The 18733-nt window shown below is 39.4% G+C and overlaps 2 protein-coding genes across 2 annotated transcripts in view; both read left to right on the top strand.

Moving 5' to 3' along the window:
* ADAMTS19 (ADAM metallopeptidase with thrombospondin type 1 motif 19) overlaps nt 1-1759 on the top strand; it is a 130909-nt gene extending 129150 nt beyond the window's left edge. The window contains exon 23 of the mRNA XM_066182515.1: nt 589-1759. Within this exon, the coding sequence (XP_066038612.1) occupies nt 589-740 (152 nt within the window). The 3' untranslated portion in view covers nt 741-1759. The remainder of the gene's footprint in view (nt 1-588) is intronic.
* Nucleotides 1760-8256: 6497 nt separating this feature from the next.
* MINAR2 (membrane integral NOTCH2 associated receptor 2) lies at nt 8257-17989 on the top strand. Its single transcript, XM_066182411.1, has 3 exons — nt 8257-8436; nt 16759-17004; nt 17810-17989. The coding sequence occupies exons 1-3, from the start codon at nt 8272-8274 to the stop codon at nt 17987-17989; spliced, it is 591 nt and encodes a 196-aa protein (XP_066038508.1). The 5' UTR covers nt 8257-8271.
* The last annotated feature ends 744 nt before the right edge of the window (nt 17990-18733 follow it).

Below are 18733 nucleotides of genomic sequence, written 5' to 3' on the forward strand. Positions count from 1 at the left end.
AGCTAGTGAAAGCTGATGGGGATTGTGCCACCAGCTCTTTTACAAATTTCTCTTCTTTTGTTTAGTATTGGAGGTTGACTCAAATCTGAGATTGACTTCCTTTTTCAGTGTTTGTGATGGGTTTTGGACAATATCTTGTTCTTGCGTACTGTTTTTCACTGGGTTCCTACTTTAATTCCATACTACATACTACATATGCAAGTATTTAGTTATACTTGATATGTATAAATAAACATGAAAAGTTCCAACTCTAGTACCACGGTCCTTCTATGATAAGCTAAGAGGTTTTCATAAGTGAAACAAGGCAGAAAGATGAGCTCCACTCACTCATGAAAAGACAGCTGCATGACATTAAACTAGTTAAGTTCAATGCAACTTAATCCAATTTGTAAATAAAGCTGGCCTTAAAAATTTTTGATGTTGAATATATTGACAACAGGAGGATGAGTTCTTTTGTTAAATATCTAGATCTATAACCCTTTCTCTTCCCCAGATACTCTTCTTATGTCCTTGTCTCTTCTGCTATGTGATGCTTCGCTAGTAAAGGCAACAGTAATGTACATTTGATTTTGCTTTGTTGTTTCACAGCTGCTTTAACATTCAAGTGCCTAGGAGACCAGTGGCCTGTGTACTGCAGAGTGATAAGAGAGAAGAACCTCTGTCAAGACATGAGGTGGTATCAGCGATGCTGCGAGACGTGCAGGGACTTCTATGCGCAAAAAATGCAACAAAAGAGTTGACCTCTGTCAGGCTGGCTGGCTCTCAGCTCTTTGCAATCTTATTATTTATAAGCACACACACCCACACAGGCTTTTTAGACCAAATATTATCAGATGACATATAATTTAATCAAATTAATTTATTTTTGCCTGCCAGACATCATTAATGGTTTTGGTTAGACAGCCAACATGTTTTATCATCTGAAATTTTCATAATTAATTTTTATATGAACACTTTTGGATACATTTATCAGAATTTTTAAGAAATAGTAACTAGTATTTTAAATGTTTATTTTCAATAAGGTCATCTGTTGCAAAAAAAAAAAAGTCATGTTATCTTGAATTTATTTTAATTTAGCTGAATAGTTTTGTTGTATATGGAAATAAAGTCCTTTTTAATTTTATTATATTTTTGGCAGTTGGAGTCAGAATGATCTTGTGTTTTTTGCAACAGATGTCAAAGTGAGCAAGCTAACATTATTAAGCAGGTTATTACAGAATGTATTGTGAAATTAGTTCATTTGATTTAGAAACATACTGAAGGGGATATTCTACTGTAACTTATATTGTAAACAAGAAAATTAAAATAGCTAAGTAGAGATTTTGATCATTCTCATGGACACATACTTGAACACAAGTATTAAATCAATGAAACACTGTAGAGATTTACACTGAATCACTGTTGCACTGTTTGAGGTAGTGTAGAGAAATGCAGTCCTAGAACTTGTACCATCCTATGAATCCATGTCTGTAGTGTTTTAACATGTCACTTAATTTTTAAAGTTTTGAAACAAAAAACCCATGCCCCTCTATACCTTTGTGTGTCCTTTTGCAGATTTACAAATGGAAGAGTCCTTTCTCCTGCCACTTGTATGAATTAATCTGTTAAATATTCTCAGTTTTCTGATGATGGTTTAGAAAAAAGTGTTATAATACTACTTTAGTTTTATCTTTGTCTAATGAAAAAGTCTTTATAAAAATTAAATGTTTTACAGTTTTGTGAAACATTATGAAACGGCTATGATTTTCCTTATGAGAAAATACTGTACATGATTCACATGATTTTTACATTTTCAATAAAAAGTAAAGCTCCTTTTGTTATTTGAATTTTTCTTTTTTTGTGTATCTGTGTCTGGGAGATTAATTCATCGAGCCCTGCTTTGCAGCAGGTACAGCTACAGTATGAATGCCTTCTACTTCTTGACTTAGGCACCACTCTGCAGCTGCAGACAGACATGTCAGTCTCTAAGCCTTGATATATATGGAAAGTTGAGAATAACAAAGTAACATTCTGTGGAGAGGCAGGTATTTATGTCAGGTGAGTCCTGTAACCGCTGAACCTGGCAAGTGGACAGCATTAGGTCTTCTGCCCCCATTTTGTGATGTAAGCCCTTAAGTATGTTCTAAAAATATGTAGGAGAGCAAGACCTGAAGGCAAGACAGCTGGAGAAATAAGCCAGAAAGGCGTATTTTATACTCAAAGCAAAAAGGAATGCAGCTTTATTTTAAAAAGTGATTGTTGTTTTTCCTCCTCTGCAAAGAGTCTAGTGTATAGATGTGATGCAGATATCCACATAGTTTTCACAGACAGGTAATCACAGATATCCACGGACAATAAACTGTGGCCCTCAGTCAGGATTGTGATTCTCTCCAGGAAGAATACTTAGATGAAGTCTTATCTCCCATTGAAATCAATATCTGTGTTTCAAATAGCTGTATAATTGGAATCTTTGGTTTGGCATCTTACTGCTCTACATTTGAAAACATTACTGCTCTACATTGCACCTTTCATGAGGAGCTAGTGTATGATTTTAAATAAATTTCAATGCACAGAAAATTCAGTTGCTCTGGGGCATAACTCCTTAATGTCACAGAGGCACATGTGGAAGTCTAATAGAGTTATTGTAGTTGGCAGGCATATTATTTTATTATTATAAGCAATATAATTGCTTATAATAATAAAATAATTATAATTATTGGCAAGCAATTATTATTTTAAATTTTCTTCATACTTAGCACCAGATCTTGGTTATAGTCCTGCACTCACTTGAATCACAATTGAAAATCAAGCAAAAGAAAAGATGCCTTCAGACTAGGCACCAGAGGAAAATTTTTTATCAGCCAGTGATATCCTCACAGATCTAAATTTTTATGCTCTGCTGTTTTTGAATATTTCATTGACAAGAATGTCATCTTAATCACAAAATCTAAAAAGTGTGTTTTAACTCTACCTGTGTTTGTCAAAACCAAATCAATGCCTGCTACTGAAATCGTCCTCCCATCACGTCTATAAGAAGAGAAAAAGGAAGTACTTTTCATGAAACAGGCATGGAAAGTTGTGGTCTAAAATGACTTTTTTTTTTAATGTGATGAGTGAAGTTAGGTTGTTATAGTGCTGATAAGTCTGATTCTGATTTCTTTAGCATCTCTAGTACAAAGCTATTAGTTAAATGTGTGTGAATAATTTTGAAGCATTTTCATGTCTAAATAGCAAATATACCTCTGAATTTGAAAGCAACTTCCTTTTACTGCTTCAGTATATTCTATCATCATTCAGAGGAGCAGTACAGACTGAAATACCCCTTCAGTCAGAAGATTATAAGAACGTTCTGAAAATGTGCCCAGACTATGGCTTGAGCCACAGCATGCTGTGGGGAGGGCAGGCATGTGCCAGCCCTGCAGAGTTTTCCACAGACCTGGGTGGCAGCAGGCAGTCCTTTCCCACTGTGTTCAGGCAAGCCATAAAGCCATAGCCTTATGCAGGCACAGAGAGTCCAGAGTTAAGCTTTTTTTTTTTTTTATGATTTGTTCTTTCTTCTTCGAGAGCACTCCCTCTGCATTAATATGTTTTCTTTCCAGCCTGATGAATATGTAACATTTCAACAAATAAGTGTCAAATCAGTCGATTTGAGCTGGCATATAAAGGTGAAATTCACTCTTAGCTCCTAAGGGCTAGAGTAGGCCTCTCTGCTAATTAAATACCACTTAGACCCTATTTTGTTGGATTAAGTAGGATTTAAATGGTACACAGGGATTGTGCTAGGCTGGTGCACAGCAGGTTTACTTCCTCCTCCCACATATGTGCTGGCCAGCTAGAGTAGTGACCAAAAGTCACAACAGCTACTCTCTCTCATAACTCTCTTAAAGAAATACCTGAATTTTAATTGCATTGTCATTTATTTTAAAGGGTAATTGCTACTTTGTTCTGGAGGAAGTGGGTTACATTTTGGGTTGTTTCGGGTTTTTTCCATTCAGCTTTCATTATCTTCTTCAGTGACAGAAAAGCAGCCATTCACATATTCAAAAAATACACTAAGAGTAGAAAGCTTGCCTGCATCATGAGACCAATGGAGGCCCCAAAAGCCTAACCATAATCAATTATAAAAAGAAAATTAGAAGCACTCAGAAAGAATTTAAAGAGATCTGTAAAAGAGATGTGCAAAACTAATAGAAAGGAAACTTGAAATACATCCAAACCAGGAAGCCAAATGGGGAGACAGTGGGGCCATCTGAAGCATGTGTGAAAGGGACACTCGGGAATGATAAAGCAACGAAAGAGAAGTTTGATGAATTGTGTGTATTGGCTTTTCCAGATGAAATGTTGCAGGGTTCCTCATAGCAGAGATGTCAGAGAAATTGGATCAAGGTGAAGGAAATATACAGGAACGTAAGACCGAAAAAGTATTAGTCAAATGTTAGATGCAAACAGTATCTAGGGTTCCAGTCACTTGAGAATACTGGAAGAACACAAGTGGGAAATTGGTGTCAGAGCCACTTGTCATGGTGCCCAAGCTGTTGTTGGCCAGAGGACTGGCAGACTGCAGTATAATTCCTGCCTTTGGAAAAGACAATCCTTTGAACTGCAGATTAGGGATCTTGCCATAATAGCCAAAGAGAAAAAAGTAAGATCCCTGAGAACCAGGATAAGCATGTGCTCTTGGGTGAGAGTCAGCGTGGCTTCAGTTGAGAAGGAAGCAAAGAGGATCTGCTGGACACAGAAATCTCTGATGAAGCTCAGTATTACAGAATATTCAAGAAACTGCATTCACACATGACTACAGGAACAATTTTTATGGCTTGAAAGGTGATTAAAGGATTGGAAGCAAAATTGTCATCTTTCAGGATGGAGAGAACTCAGCAATATGGTTCCCTACAGGGTCAGTTTTTTTGACATTCTCAGCCATGGCATGAGGAAGAGTAAAAACTGAGTTCTCCATCTACATGGGTGGCATTAAGCTCTTCCAGTTAACTCCTGCCTCAATTGGCAAGAAACACAAAACTGAGTGATTAGACAAGACATTTAAATGAAAAACTTTGATGGAGGTAAATGTCAAGTATTATAGCTATGAAAATAGCCTGAACCATTCCTATGAGATACTGAATTTGCAACTGGCAGTTACAGAACCTAAGTTCCTAGCCCTATAAAAGTTACTAACTGCTATGAGAATAGCAGGGGAAAAAAGCACCAAAAACTGATGGATGTTGTTGGAAGACGTAATTTTTCCTGGTTTTGGAACTGGTGTAATCACAACACAAGCATCATATTAATTTATGGTTGCTGTATTCTTATGAACAATGTAGTAGAATTACAGTTTAACACATTGAAAATGGAAAATAAATTAGCAAGGCTAATCTCATAATTTTAATCTCATTTTACAAAATGAGATTAAAAAGGTTGATAATTCAGATTGAAAAGAAAGAGACTGAGGTAACTATAGTTTAAAAAATCCTGAAGGTGATGGATAAGCTGCATGGGGAGCTCTTAAAACCCTGCAGTATTGCAAAGAGGATATCCTTGATATGGCTAATATGGAAATTAATTTAAAAGACATAAAAGTAAACAATTTAGGCAGATGGTCATAAGGTTCTGAAGCTTGCTTCTGGAGGAGGTACTATCAGAAGAATTGAAAAGCAGTTAGAAAACTTTATTGGCAATTTATAAATAGATAATAAAAGGCCTGGGAAAGAGATACTTCAGCACAAATAAAAATTGTTTGGCTTCTGAGGGAGTAAAAGAATGAACTGCAAAAAGTAGCCAGGTGTACACTGTCTCCCTTAAGAGCATCTTGCTTTTGCCCTTTTCAAACAAAGTGATAGATCCTGGGACTGGGAGAGGTCTGACTTAGTAAGATGTCTTTTATGTTCTTATGTTTAATGGAGTAGTCTTGGTATGTTAGCTCATACAGGCACACACAATATCTTATGCTACAAAAGTAGCACAGAAAAGTTCTGTGCTTCAAGAGATGCTGAAAAGACTATGTTTAAGACATCATGGTTGCACATAGCCATGCATTTTAGAACACAAATTATTACTCTCTTAGTTATTACTGCAGAGGGGAAAAGTGAGAAGCACGTGTCATGGTAAATCTAAAACAGCAGGTTCATTGTAATCCCTAGGGTACACTGGAAAGGTGTGTTTGTGTTTCAGAGCTTCATTAGACTAGGGAGACATAGTTGTAAATTTATCACGAGGTTCCCCAAAAGCATGCACTCAGAAACACAGTCACTACTGTCTTTTGAGGCTGCTCACAGATACTTATTTGAGCATCTACTTGAAAGGTACTGTCTTGGTTTGGGAAGACAGGTATTTGCCAGGTAATAAAAAAAAAAAACAACTGCAGCTTCCTTTGGGATGGAGAGTGTAAACCCCCCCCCCCTTTTTTTTCTTTTTCAATTATAAATTACAGTCAGAGGCTCTTAGGCAAAGATTTGGGAAATAGGAATAGCAGTTCTTTACTAGTATGTATTACAAAGCAAACAAACACAGAAAAAACTCACCAAACAACTACAGCATTAATAACAAACGAAAACAGTACCAAGAACCTTGAGGGCTTTGTTTCACAAAACCCAGGGCAGTTTGGTTTTGGTGCCCCTGCAGGATCCTCAGAGCACCAAGCTGAAACAGTGGAAAGTCCCGGGCTGGTAGCTGGGATGGCAGGGTGTCCCGGCAGGCAGGGGCAGGATGTCCCGGCAGCGCAGGGGGTGCAGGGTCACACTGTAGCAAGAGGAGCAGCGCCGAAAAAGCCGAAGGCGAGGCAGAGCCTGGCCCAGCTCCCGCGGGTGACAGAGAAGGCTCAGGATTCAGGCTGAACAGGTGATAGTAGATTTCTCAGGACTGGATCCCTTTTGGCCCCAGTGAAACTCTTCCAGCCAGCAACAGCCGTTCTCTCCCTCTCCCCGAACGCTGGAAAAAAAAGAAGAGCCCGCAGCTGCCTCAAGCTCTTTTACCTGCATTATCTCCCCCTTCCAACTTTGTCCACCTCTTTGTTTCGGTTAAGTACTCTCAAGTATCCAACACTTGGTCTCTTTGGTAACTTATGGGGAAAAAATTCTTTAGAGAAAGAAGGAACAAACCTAACCCCCAACAGGTACCATCTCAATAATTTTAAGCAGATACGCTGTAATCTCCAATGATTACATGCAAGGAAACATGATGACCTTTCTAAGTAAATAAAGGGTTTAACTTATATCTATATCCAACTATTCATTTTTACTTTGGGATTTTAAAAATGTTTTCCTATTTTTCATTTCATTTCAGCTATTTTCTGTGTGATAAATGGATTGGTTTGAGTCTGTGGTCTAAATACAGAGCTAAATTTTTTTGTGATGCCCTAATTCTTAACACAAATTTGATACAAAAAAGTTTTCCTGGATTTAAAGTAATGAACTTTGAAAAGCCTGTGGCAGTGGATAAAATGAAATGTACCCTAGGAAAACATATATATTTTAAGAAATGGTTAAAATAAGAATGAGGAGGCTACTTTTGCTAGTTGTACACAGAGGCCATAATGAGAAGAGGAATTTCATCAGCTGAAAGTCAAAAGGACTTAAGGCTTATAAAATGCTGATGAAAATATCAAATCTCAAAATAAAATAATAGAAGGGATGGGACTGAGACCATACCATTCTAGTCAGTAACAGTGTATTTTTCCACTCACTTGAATGGGAGCAGAATCAATTCCCTGAAAACTTCTGTTATCAATTACTTGAAACAATCTAATATTTCCGAGGGTCAAGAAGAATTTACTGTGAAAGAAATCCCTGACCCTAAAAAAAGTGCAAGCCATAGCTGTTGTGGTAAATGGTACCAACCCACATAGCACAATGGAGCCTCTTGGTACTGCTGCAGAAAAGGAGGACTTGCTTTGACTGGAAGCTGCTTCTAATTTTCTTGGGGGAAAAAAAAAAGTTACTTTGAAGTATTGTAGGCTTGACAGTTTTGGCAGATAATTTGAGGAAGTGCTGGTATGCATTTAAGTGTCTTATACTCACTGGTACTCAGTTTTAATGAGCACATATGTATCTATCAAAATAGACTTTGAACCTGAAAACTTAAGCCAGGCACTTACAAGACTTGCCCTGTCTGCTCTGCCACTTCTAAGCAATCTTTTATCATTGGTAGATGATATAAGTGAGCCTGATACGAAATGGGTCAGATACAGTTTCAGGAAACTGTTGTATCCTTCTTCACATCATTAATAATAGAAAGAGCGTGCACAGTCAGGAAGCAGAAGCTGGGGCTGTTTTCATTGTTAATCTACAGCACAGAAACATGGACCTCTCTGTTTTGCCAAACAACAACCATCCTGATAAATTCCTGCAACTGGAGGTTAAATCTTTAGTGAAAAGCTCTGCCCTTCTACCAGCCAGCTGGGCAAAATTCCCAGAAGCAGCTTTACCTGGAGTGCAGCAGTGGCACAACAGGATCTATTTAGAGGTAAGGTGGAAAAGAGGCTGACATTTTCCTGATTTTTCTACCTTGTTTTAAGGATCAGGAGAAAAATTATGTGATGTTGATACATCAGCTATAGTTTCAGATTCCTGCATCTCTTAATAGGCATTGTTAATATTCCTGTATATTTTCCCATTGACCTCAGTGAGGATCAGGCTCCATGGAAAAGTTACTCTCTTCAGGGGGGTTCACTGACTTTATTTCACTGTATTAGGTTTTCTACTGCTCTTTGTAACATTTTCATTGCATTTTCCAGAAAATCTACTGAAGTCAAATACCACGTAATTGTACTCAAGGTGTGCATGGAATATGCTCTCTGAAGAAGAAAAGGCCCAGATTTAAAACTGAAAGTGAAGTCATATAAATTCCTTTAAACTTGATGAAAAGGCACATTAGAGGGATATTAGAGATTCTTGCTACAAACTTATATTTACATAGCTGACCATAACTTCCTTTTTATTTTCCTTTTTTTTTCTTTTTCTCATTCAACTTTGGCCTTCCTGTTATACTGCAAGACAACTGTTGAAAGTGTGAAACATGCTGACTGCATTAATCTAGATTATTATATAGAGGTAGCAGCAGCTCCTTGGTAGAAATGTAAATGTGCACTGCCTAACAGAGGCCCTGGAGCTGGTGGAAGAGAAGTTCACGTCTGAATCCGCAGCAGTACAGCTGCATCAGCTCACACCCCTCTGGGCCCCATTTGCTGCTCCACAGTACTCCTTCCCTGCTGCCTGGGGAGCCAGTCGCCTTTCCCCACACCTAGGATGAGCAAAAGCTCCAGGATCTGGTTCTTGTCAAGGGATGGAGACATACATAAGTAGTTGGAGGGTGAGGGGTTGATGGAGAAGGCTCTACATTCTCAAGATCCTTAGGGTGGGGGTCTGACTCTCCAGGGGAGTGAGGAGTAAGAGCCAAAAAAGCTTGAACCTGGGGGAAGGGAGCAGAATGATGCTGCATGTCTCCCACAGCTATTTCCTGTTGCACTTCTCCCTTTTCAGAAATTTCTCCCCATCAGCTCTCTAAAAAATCCTTTGCTCCCTCCCAGAGTCCATTTCAGTCCTCATCCAATTGCAGAAGTCCTCCCAGCGCGACACCCGCTTCCATGCCCCCCTCCGCCGCCCCCCCCCCCCCCTTACTTTCCCTAGCTTCTTCCCTACCCCAGACACCCTTCCCTCTGCCTGCTCCAGTGCCTCCAGCCACTCTGTTCGTGTTGTATAATCTTTGCTGGCGGCTCCCCAAGGAGCGCTGGGGCGGGGAACACGCGGCCGCCCGTAGTGTCCCATGCAAACAGCCCTAACCAAGGGACGGAGCCTGAATGATCCCAAACCATAGGGTATGGTGCAATGCTGGCCTCACCCTCTCCCCCCATCTAAGCCCCTCTTTTGTGCAAGAGGGAGGGAGGCAGCCACACACGGAGCCTTCTCCGCAGCAGGGATCCTTCTCCCCATTGTTGTCAGTCAGGACGCGCTGTCACCGAGCCAGAGCTGCAGAGCTGCGGGAAGATTAAAAATGTGTAGGGAGCCCTGTGCTTTTTTGACTTGTGCTCTGCTTTTCTGCCACCAGCGAGAAGGTTTTCCTGGAACTCCGTGTCCCAGCCCCGAGATGGCTGTTTCAAAGGAAATGTCTGTACTTACTCACCATGCCTCCAAAAATGGAGTTTGCAAAGTCGTATATTTTAAAGTGTTAAACCTAGGACACCATCTATACTTTTAAATGTAGTAATTAGTGAATTCAAACTATCCAGATAAAATTCATTTTGCCATTCTCCCTCCCTTAGTAGCTCACCTTATTTTCCCCTTTTGCTGACAATCAAAAAAAGGGAAAAGTACTGATGAGTTCCAGACATTAGAAGAAACACGATGGCACAGTGGAGAACTAATGGTGCAGGAATAACATATTTCACTTTAAGATGAGAGAGATAATGGGGTTAAGGGTTAGTTAATTCAGAAATGGAAAAAGGGGGGCGGGAGAAGGAGAGAGAATTTCAGAACATGTGTGCATGATCGAAAGATTCCTAAAGTCATTAAACCTTGAGAGTTGCCTAAATTCCCTCTTTAGAAGTTAATATTCTTTTAAAAAACTAATGCTGCTCAGGGCTCCCTATGCAAAGTGACTGCTCAGTGGTTTGTTTGTGGTCTCTTCCAAAACTTTATTATGAGATCACTTAAATTCAAATGCACTGAAGTGCTTACATCTTTTCTCCACCTGTAAGTTTTAAGATTTGTTTCCATCATAAAAAGCAGCTTCACGTAATGACAGAAAGCTGCTGGTCTTTCTCCTTAGTTTCCTCTTTGGTGTTAGGCAAAACAAACACCTTCTCTGCCTAGCATGTACTTTCATTGTCTGACTAAAACAAACCATAAAGCAATCCAGGAATTTTGACCCTTCCTTGTGAAAAGCAGCATAAGAAGCCCAGACTTTCTCCTGCGAAAGGATCACTGCTGACTGCATCCTGCTCATCCTGACAATTTCCAGTTCTGACGGACTCTTTGCCCCACAATATGTTTTAATGTCCAGTATACACATGATGATTAATCCTCCATATCTGTTTCTCATGGATGTCTGCCCTGTGTCAGCCTGGTAGTTTTCTGCAATTCTCAGACTTCTCATTCTTGTTTATATTTCCCTTTTCTGCCCCTATTTTTGGAAGGCAGCAGAGAACATTCAGTCTTAGCAGCGTGCTACTTCTTGGCATGATGGCTTTTTGGCCTTACAGATGAGTTAATGCCTGTGTCATTTCTTTGCTTGTTTCTCAGTATACCAGGACAAGAGGATTTTTAAAAATCTGTAAGTTAGGTACCGGTTTAGAGTCACTTCTTTGTTCCCTGGCTCATACATGCATTATGTATTTTCACTTTCTCCCTTATTCTTCCCTAGACATCTGCAACTGGCCTCAATAAGAGTCAGCTGCAAGGTTGGCAGGAGCTTTGGTCTGGTACAAAAGTTTTTATATAAGGCACACACAGCCCTGCAGAACTGCATTACCAATGACTGATAAAACACCTTTTTATCTAAACAGTTCATTACAACAAGTAGTCTCAGTGATGCACAATTAAAATAGTCCATATGAATATTCACTTTTCTCTAAATGGCCCTGTTACTTTGGCTGAAGTGTTTATAACCATCTGCTGATCTGTTTTCTGTCCATGTCAGGTGGCTTTTCAGTTTTGCAGTACCTGAGGCTGCCTTAATGTCTCTGACAAGGAATCCAGATCCCCTTCATTTCCTTCCTTAAGAAAAGTTTCATTCCTAGAATCATGGAATCATAGGAGGGTTTGAGTTGGAAGGGACCTTCCTTACAGGTCATCTGGTTCCAACTCCCCTGCCATAGGCAGAAATGTCTTCCACTTGAGCAGGTGTCTTCAAAGCCCCCATCAGCCTGGCTTTGAAGGCTTTGAACACTGTCAGGGATGGGGCATTCACAACTTCTCTGGGAAACCTGTTTAAGTGTCTCACCATCCTCACAGGGATGAATGTCATCGTTATAGCTAATCTAAACCTGCCCTCTTTCAGTTTAAAGCCATTTTCCTTGTCTTATTTTTGTAAAAATTCTGCCTTCAACTTTCTTCTCAGACATCTGACAAAGATGTATGTATGTACTAGGAGGCTGCTACGTGGCCTTCTACTCCTGTAGCCTTCTCTTCCCCAGGTTGAACAACTCCAGCTTGCTCAAACTGTCTTCATTGGAGAAGACATCTTCTGATCATCTTTGCGGCCTCGTCTGGACCTGCTCAGGCTTCTCAGGAATCCTTGATGTGAGCTGTGTGCCCTACTGCCCTTCGTATTTCCTTTTGCACCTTTGGTTAATCCTTGCCTTCCCTATTGTTTTTCCGTAGTATCTCCTATGAGGTATGGTTTGTTGAATGAAGCTCTCAAGTGCTAATAGTCGTCATAGCAAAAGAGCTTTTTTATTTTCCAGATGTCTAGCAACACCTGTACAGTTGATACACCTACCACAGGGAATCTTGGCTACACCCTAGCAGTTTTTTGTCTGTCAGACCTTTTGTCTGCCTTCAAAATAGTTCTCTACATCAGAAAAGTATCCTTTTGAGTGCAGGGAGGGGTCCTCCACAATGTGTTACAATCTGTTTGCACCACAGAGGGTTATAGTATTAAGCAAACTACTAACAAATACAGTGACCACTATGCTAGTCACTTTCATTAGGATTGAGAAAACTGTTGTGAAACAAATCCTGTAGTATCTAGTGGCTGTAGGTTTCTGTAGGACTGCCTTGGTTAAAACTTTGAACTGTAGCTGCCCATCAACAGCATTTCTTACTTTCCCTGAACATCACTGCTAACATCAGGTGGAAACTGGGGCTGGCCATGGGAGCTGAGAAACTGGTTCGGTGACAGCCTGGGCCTGGATAGGAAGGCTGGGTGTCACCATGGGATTTCAGGGGCAAAAGTCCCTTTGGTGGCGAAACAGATGAAAGACAAGCACAATTTGTCAGCCCAGAAAAGAACTCCTTTAATAAGAAGCAAAACAACAAACAGCAAACCCAGCTCAGTATAGGGTGCACCAAAAAAGGTGAGGGCTAGGGTGTTACAATAACTTATATAGGGTAGGATAAGGGCAGGGAAGGCAGGGAACCAACCGGGAGAGAGGATGAGGAATATACAAATTATTGTGGCAAAATATAACCAATGGTAACAAGGGCAACAGAGAACTTTCTAGTCTAATCTACATAGGGAGCTCCCATGAGGCCTGATCAGGGGGATTTTTGCCCATGGTTTTAGCTCAAGGCTTTCTTTGACCCCAACAGGTTCTATCAGGGGGGAAAGGAAAGAATAGCTTGAGTAGCAGGAAGTAAATTTCCTCCATTGCCTCACCGTCTCTTTGTTCTCTTCTTTTAGGTAGATGGGCTTTAAACCAAGATCTAGCCTTAACTGTTGATGTTCTGGGTTTGATGGGTGATACCTCATATCACAGGCTGAGAAGAGAATGGTTAGGCTCTTGGGTTGTTTCAGTGCTATCTACAACAATAGCAGTGAGAACTGAAGGATGAAGTCAAGATAAAAATGATCTAAAAATGTTTCCTAATAATAAAGACTAAATTATAATTTTAGCTATATGTCTTGTGATCTATGCATAATTTGCATTATAAAATAATCAGCAAGAAGAAAACATGGAGTTGGCATATGTTGACTCAGTGATGGAACTAACATTGACCCTCTATATATCATTGGACTTTTCACAGAATAGTAGCACTTGTACACGGCACTCTCTGGATCTTTCAAAGTGGGACATACTTTTCGCAGTGAAAAAATGAGTTATTAACCACTTATAGCAGTGTTCTTGCTCATGAGCTTTATGTAGATCAAACACATGTGTTTGCAAAGCTGACCACTTTTCATCTTGTTAAATAAGTATTTCACAAATGTGTTCAACTGCAGTTTTCTGTGCTTTTCATAACTACTGCTCCTTTGATTATTTGCTGTTCACTCCTTCCATTCAGTGAAAAATAACATAAATTGCCTTTGGTTTGTTCTGTTCCACCCTCATTCACTCTGTCTTCCTATATTCAGTATGTATTTTATGAATTTGGTAATGGATATTGATACCTAAATTTACAATACTTTTCTCTTTTTTGAATGTTTGCTGCATGAGTCAGAGTCTGTGACAAAGGTTGGGAGGTGTTTTGAATCTTAAAAGAAAATGTAAAGAAGTAGCTTTTGCAAGAATTATTACTAGCAAGTATATTTTTTGTTATCTAATCTTAAGTTTCTCTGCCTCTAGAAATGCGTAGGTTTAGTGCAATATTGTTCCTACTTTTTTATGATTCCTAAGACCTAGAATTTTAGGAGTTTGCATGTGATTCCAGTTTCTGTCCTTTCTTTTCCCTAACTAGTCTGTAGAACATATCTACTGCAGAAATTTTACAATTAAGCATCTGCTGTACTCGAATACATTCTCCCAATCAGTTTGCTACTTCAACATCTGTTCTCCAAAATTTCTGCAAACTATTTCCTACCCCAAATTCCAGTACAGTTCTCCTGATAAAACCCAGTTGCCCCTCCCAATCTATTTCCTCTCTAATCTGCTCCAAGCCACCACCACTTTCCCCATGCCCATGATAAGAAACGTACTTCATACAGTAGGGGAAAAAAGTTTTGCCACAAAGCACTGTTTTTATGAACAAATTTTTGCATCATGCCATCTATTCCAAGTTTTGGAGAATTTTATCTAAAACAGCTTTAAAAATTACTGTCAAGTCACATTCTTTACACAACATTTTAGCCTAGGGAGACCAATCATCTCCTGGTGAGACAGTTCGTGTTCTTCAACAAAATGTTCTCCAAGTTCAACTGCTTAGCAAGCCTGAGGGAGGAGTCATTAAGGTCAATGACAAATCTTAAATAAGAAATAAAGTAAGTAAAATAAAATGCAGTCAGAAAGAAAAGGCAGTTAAAAACACCAGCTCAGCTGAAATCTGGCCAGTACAGTCCAGAGGGCTTCAGTGCCAGCTGTAATTGCAGTGCAGAGAGTAATATTATCAGGGTATACATGAAGGCTAAGGAACAACATACGGAAATTATGAAGTAACAGAAGGATGGGAGGTCACTGGGGATCCACCCGCCTACTAATGGCAATTATTGATGGGAAACATGGTTAGTCACTTCTGCGGGATTTAGTGATAGGAATGGCAGCATGATGCTTCCTCCTAGAGTTTCTTAGACAAAGTCTGTTGTTTTCTCCACCTTCAATTTCTGAAGGAAATCAGTCCTTATGCTTCCTTCTACACCTGCCTGCATCAGAGCAGTGTATACAACTCTATACATGCACACAGACACTGCAGTTATGGAGTAGGTGATGGCATACAGCAGCTGACTTTCACTGAAAGTGGATTCACCAGCCCACAAAGAGGGCAGAAAATTACTCAAGCAGAAGAAGGGAACAGTTTGTTATCATCTTAGGGACCTTCACTGACTTGATGAAGTGCCCAAGTAGTTCTCAAAGCCAGTGTGCAGCAAATCAGATACCCTGAGCTCCCACTAGAAAGGTGGAGGGAGGACTAGGACATGCCCCTAGCCATTTTGCAGATGAAGTCTATCTAGCCTGTGGTACCTTAAAATCTGTAGATCTCAGTAAAAGTGAAAAATTCAGGTAAAGCCATCCTTACATGGAAGAAAGTTTCCCTAGACCCAGCTTCTTCATTGGATGTTTATTATGTGCATTTTACCTTATGTGCATCTGGCATCAGGTGCTGCCCAGACCTTGGTGATTTCTGAGAGCGGGAGAGGGGAAGAGTTTGCCCCCTCCCAGCATACCTGACACAGGACCATTGGGTCAGGCCTTGACTCAACATAAAGCTCCTAAGGACAAAAGTACTTATGAGAAGGGATGACTTTGCTCTGTGTTGGATCTAAAATCCTGAGAAATGTGAGAGGTGTTAGTGTAAGACAAAGGTCTGCAGAAAGCAGGTCTTCTAGGTAGCTGACATACTGTGGTACCATAGATCAGGGACAGGTTAATTGAAAGACTTGGGGACGGAAGGTTGTGACAAATACTGAATAGCTTGGACTAAAGAGTCTGATTGCATTCCTCCAAGCAATTACAGATTGAAAAGTATTGTAACTACTACTTTACAGACCCCTAAAGAAGCCCTTAGTGCTGTTTTAAGAGGCAGCTTGTGATTTCTCAAAAAATATGATCCCACCAGGACTGTTCCTCTTCCTCCTCCCTTGATATCCACATGTTCTAAAAGATCTTATTTAATAGCTTTTGTTATTGGGAGACTGCTCAGACATTTAATTACCTGTGAATTCTGACAGAGCCCTCAGCTGAATGAAGAGCCTCTTTAACATCCCGACATGGGTCTAGCATTTAGGAGTGTGAACAGAACAGTGAGTCACACCCCTGCTATCAGAGATGCATTTCCAATTGAGGCTGTCATTTACACACCAATATCCCTGTGATCATTCTGCTTTGTCCTTACATCTTTGCTTCTGCATCACACACCCATGGTTTTCACCAGAACCGTAGTGTTCTACTGCAGTTCTCCATAGCACTGTTTCGCTAAAGCAGAGGCTTTCTTCCAGCAGGCATTATAATGTCAGTTCACATTTGCAAAAGAACTTACTGTTCAGATTGTACCCACCTGCTTTCCCTAGGAGGAGGAAATCTGTCCAGATTGAGCAGTCAGTCTCTCTCGCTGTAGAAGTTTGCCAGAAGGAGAAAAATTGTTGCATGTGTAGTTTTAAAATGATTCTGTTGCATTACAAGTGATAACTCTGGAAGGGGGCCTGAATTGTAGGAAATGCAAATAAAAGCCAGGTTCTGATCTAACTTGTGTCTTACAGAGAGAAAAGAAAACTGTCACTGAGCTGCCAGGCTTAGACTTTAACATAGTCAATCAAGAAATAATAGACAAATCCCTGGGGAAACACATTACTCCCATTACCCTGAAATCCACAATCAAGAGCAACCCTTTGTACAGTGATATCCACGTGGATGATGACTGGGAGGAGAAGAAAAAGATCCCTTCCTGGACTGTACAAGACTACGACAGACAGTCACTGCACTCTAACTTGGCCAGCCACATAAAGGTAATTGGTGTGTTGAGTTTGAGCAAGTGAATTGCTGTGAGCTCTGTGGTGCATGCATAAACCACTTGCCACCCCGCTTAGACTTTTAAGTGGGATTACAGAAGTAAATATGGAAGTATTTTCTGGTACAGACATGACACTAACAGGAGTCTGATCAGGAAAGAAGTCTACATATCTGGCGAGACTCCATGAATTTAAATTTTACAGTACATGACCTCTGATTACAGAAACTCTTAAACCACAACACTGTACAACTCAGCTTCCCTGTTCCCACAGGGAAGAGCTACAAAGCTACAAATGTGGCAGTTAAATACCATATAGTCACTTTAATAACTGTTCATAGCAAAATTCTGTTATCAAATTACATATATTTTTCTCAGCTTCATCCACACTATACAGGATCCTGCCACCCTGTGGGTTGGCACAAATCACTTTTAGGATTACTTTTGGGTTTAGTTTTTTTCTTCCTTTTTTCCATTTTTTGAAAAGGGAGTCAGAACTGTGTTTCTACAATGACATCTCTTCTTGAGAACACAACATTGTTTGTTCTGGGTTTTTAAACACATTTCAATGGCTGGTGTCCTACTTTTGGACAAAAAGTGTGGTTTTAATTTTCCCCAGTGGAACATTTGCAGCATCTGGAAAGTAGCACAACCTACATTCAAGTGAAAGTGTCTTGCATATGTGTTGTGATGTCTTAAATTCATTAATCAGTATCTGATGATAGCCAAAATACTTCTGGGTATGTTCTAAAGAATTTCTGTGTAAAAGAGAAAATGATTTTTTTTTCTGATTTTTCTTCTAGGAAAATCCTAATGATCTACAGTTCTGGATGGGGGATATTTATACTCCTGGGTATGATACCTTGTTAAAAAAGAAAGAGAGAGAAAAAAAGCATTCAAAATATTGCCGAATCATTCTGCTCATGGTACTAGCCATTTGCATCCTAATTACTGTAATCACACTTAGTGTTTTACTTACTTAGCATAGCCAAATGATGATGGAAACTGTTTTCAATAAATATTTTTATTAAACTATCCTCTTCTCTGGTTTTATTTGAATTCCATTTTTTTTTTAAATCACAAACACAATTTATTTGACTTCACTTCTTCAAAACATTCCTGTACAGCCCAAGGAATTGACCCTGAAAAGAGACAAATATTCTGAGCATGGTAGAATATCTCCTTACAGGTATAATTCAAAAAGAAAACTCTATCTTTTTTAGTGCCTTCTTTGGACTAGTGATTTAGTCATTATGTGTGGTACATTACATGTTGTGTGTATGGACAACCAGCTGACTTCTAATAAACACCTATCATCCTCTTAGTCTTTTTATGATAGACATTTTTAGAATACAGAAAAACATTATAAAGCATCATTCAAGATATCACAGAGAATTATAAGCCAAAAATAAACGCATTACTTAGTGACTGAATGCATTGCTGCAATGATGCAGCATGTAGTAAAAGCTAGCCTAAATAAATAAATATTTTCTTATATTTGTCAGAGAAGAAAAAAAAAATTAGATCACTGAGTTTCACTGAAAAAAAATTCCCTGAGACCCGTGACAAAGTTCTTCCATCACTAGGTCATCTTCTTTCAACATGTAGCATTTTTTCTGTCACCCCAAAAGATGGAATGACAATTTTTTTTGTTTGTTTTTTTAACAAAATCTGGGGAGTACTATAGTATAAACTGGAATTAATGCACCTTAAAATTTTTAAATTTA

The sequence above is a fragment of the Chamaea fasciata genome, unplaced genomic scaffold (genome assembly GCF_029207755.1).
Source record: "Chamaea fasciata isolate MVZ Bird 193981 ecotype frontalis unplaced genomic scaffold, bChaFas1.0.hap1 SCAF_4, whole genome shotgun sequence".
Taxonomy (NCBI): domain Eukaryota; kingdom Metazoa; phylum Chordata; class Aves; order Passeriformes; family Sylviidae; genus Chamaea; species Chamaea fasciata.

Excerpts from the sequence above, each read along its gene's own strand:
- MINAR2 (XM_066182411.1), top strand. The coding sequence starts at position 8,272 with ATGGACCTCTCTGTTTTGCCAAACAACAACCATCCTGATAAATTCCTG. Across the intron at positions 8,437-16,758 it reads ACAACAGGATCTATTTAGAG|AGAGAAAAGAAAACTGTCAC; the intron begins GTAAGGTGGAAA and ends TGTGTCTTACAG. Across the intron at positions 17,005-17,809 it reads ACTTGGCCAGCCACATAAAG|GAAAATCCTAATGATCTACA; the intron begins GTAATTGGTGTG and ends TTTTTCTTCTAG.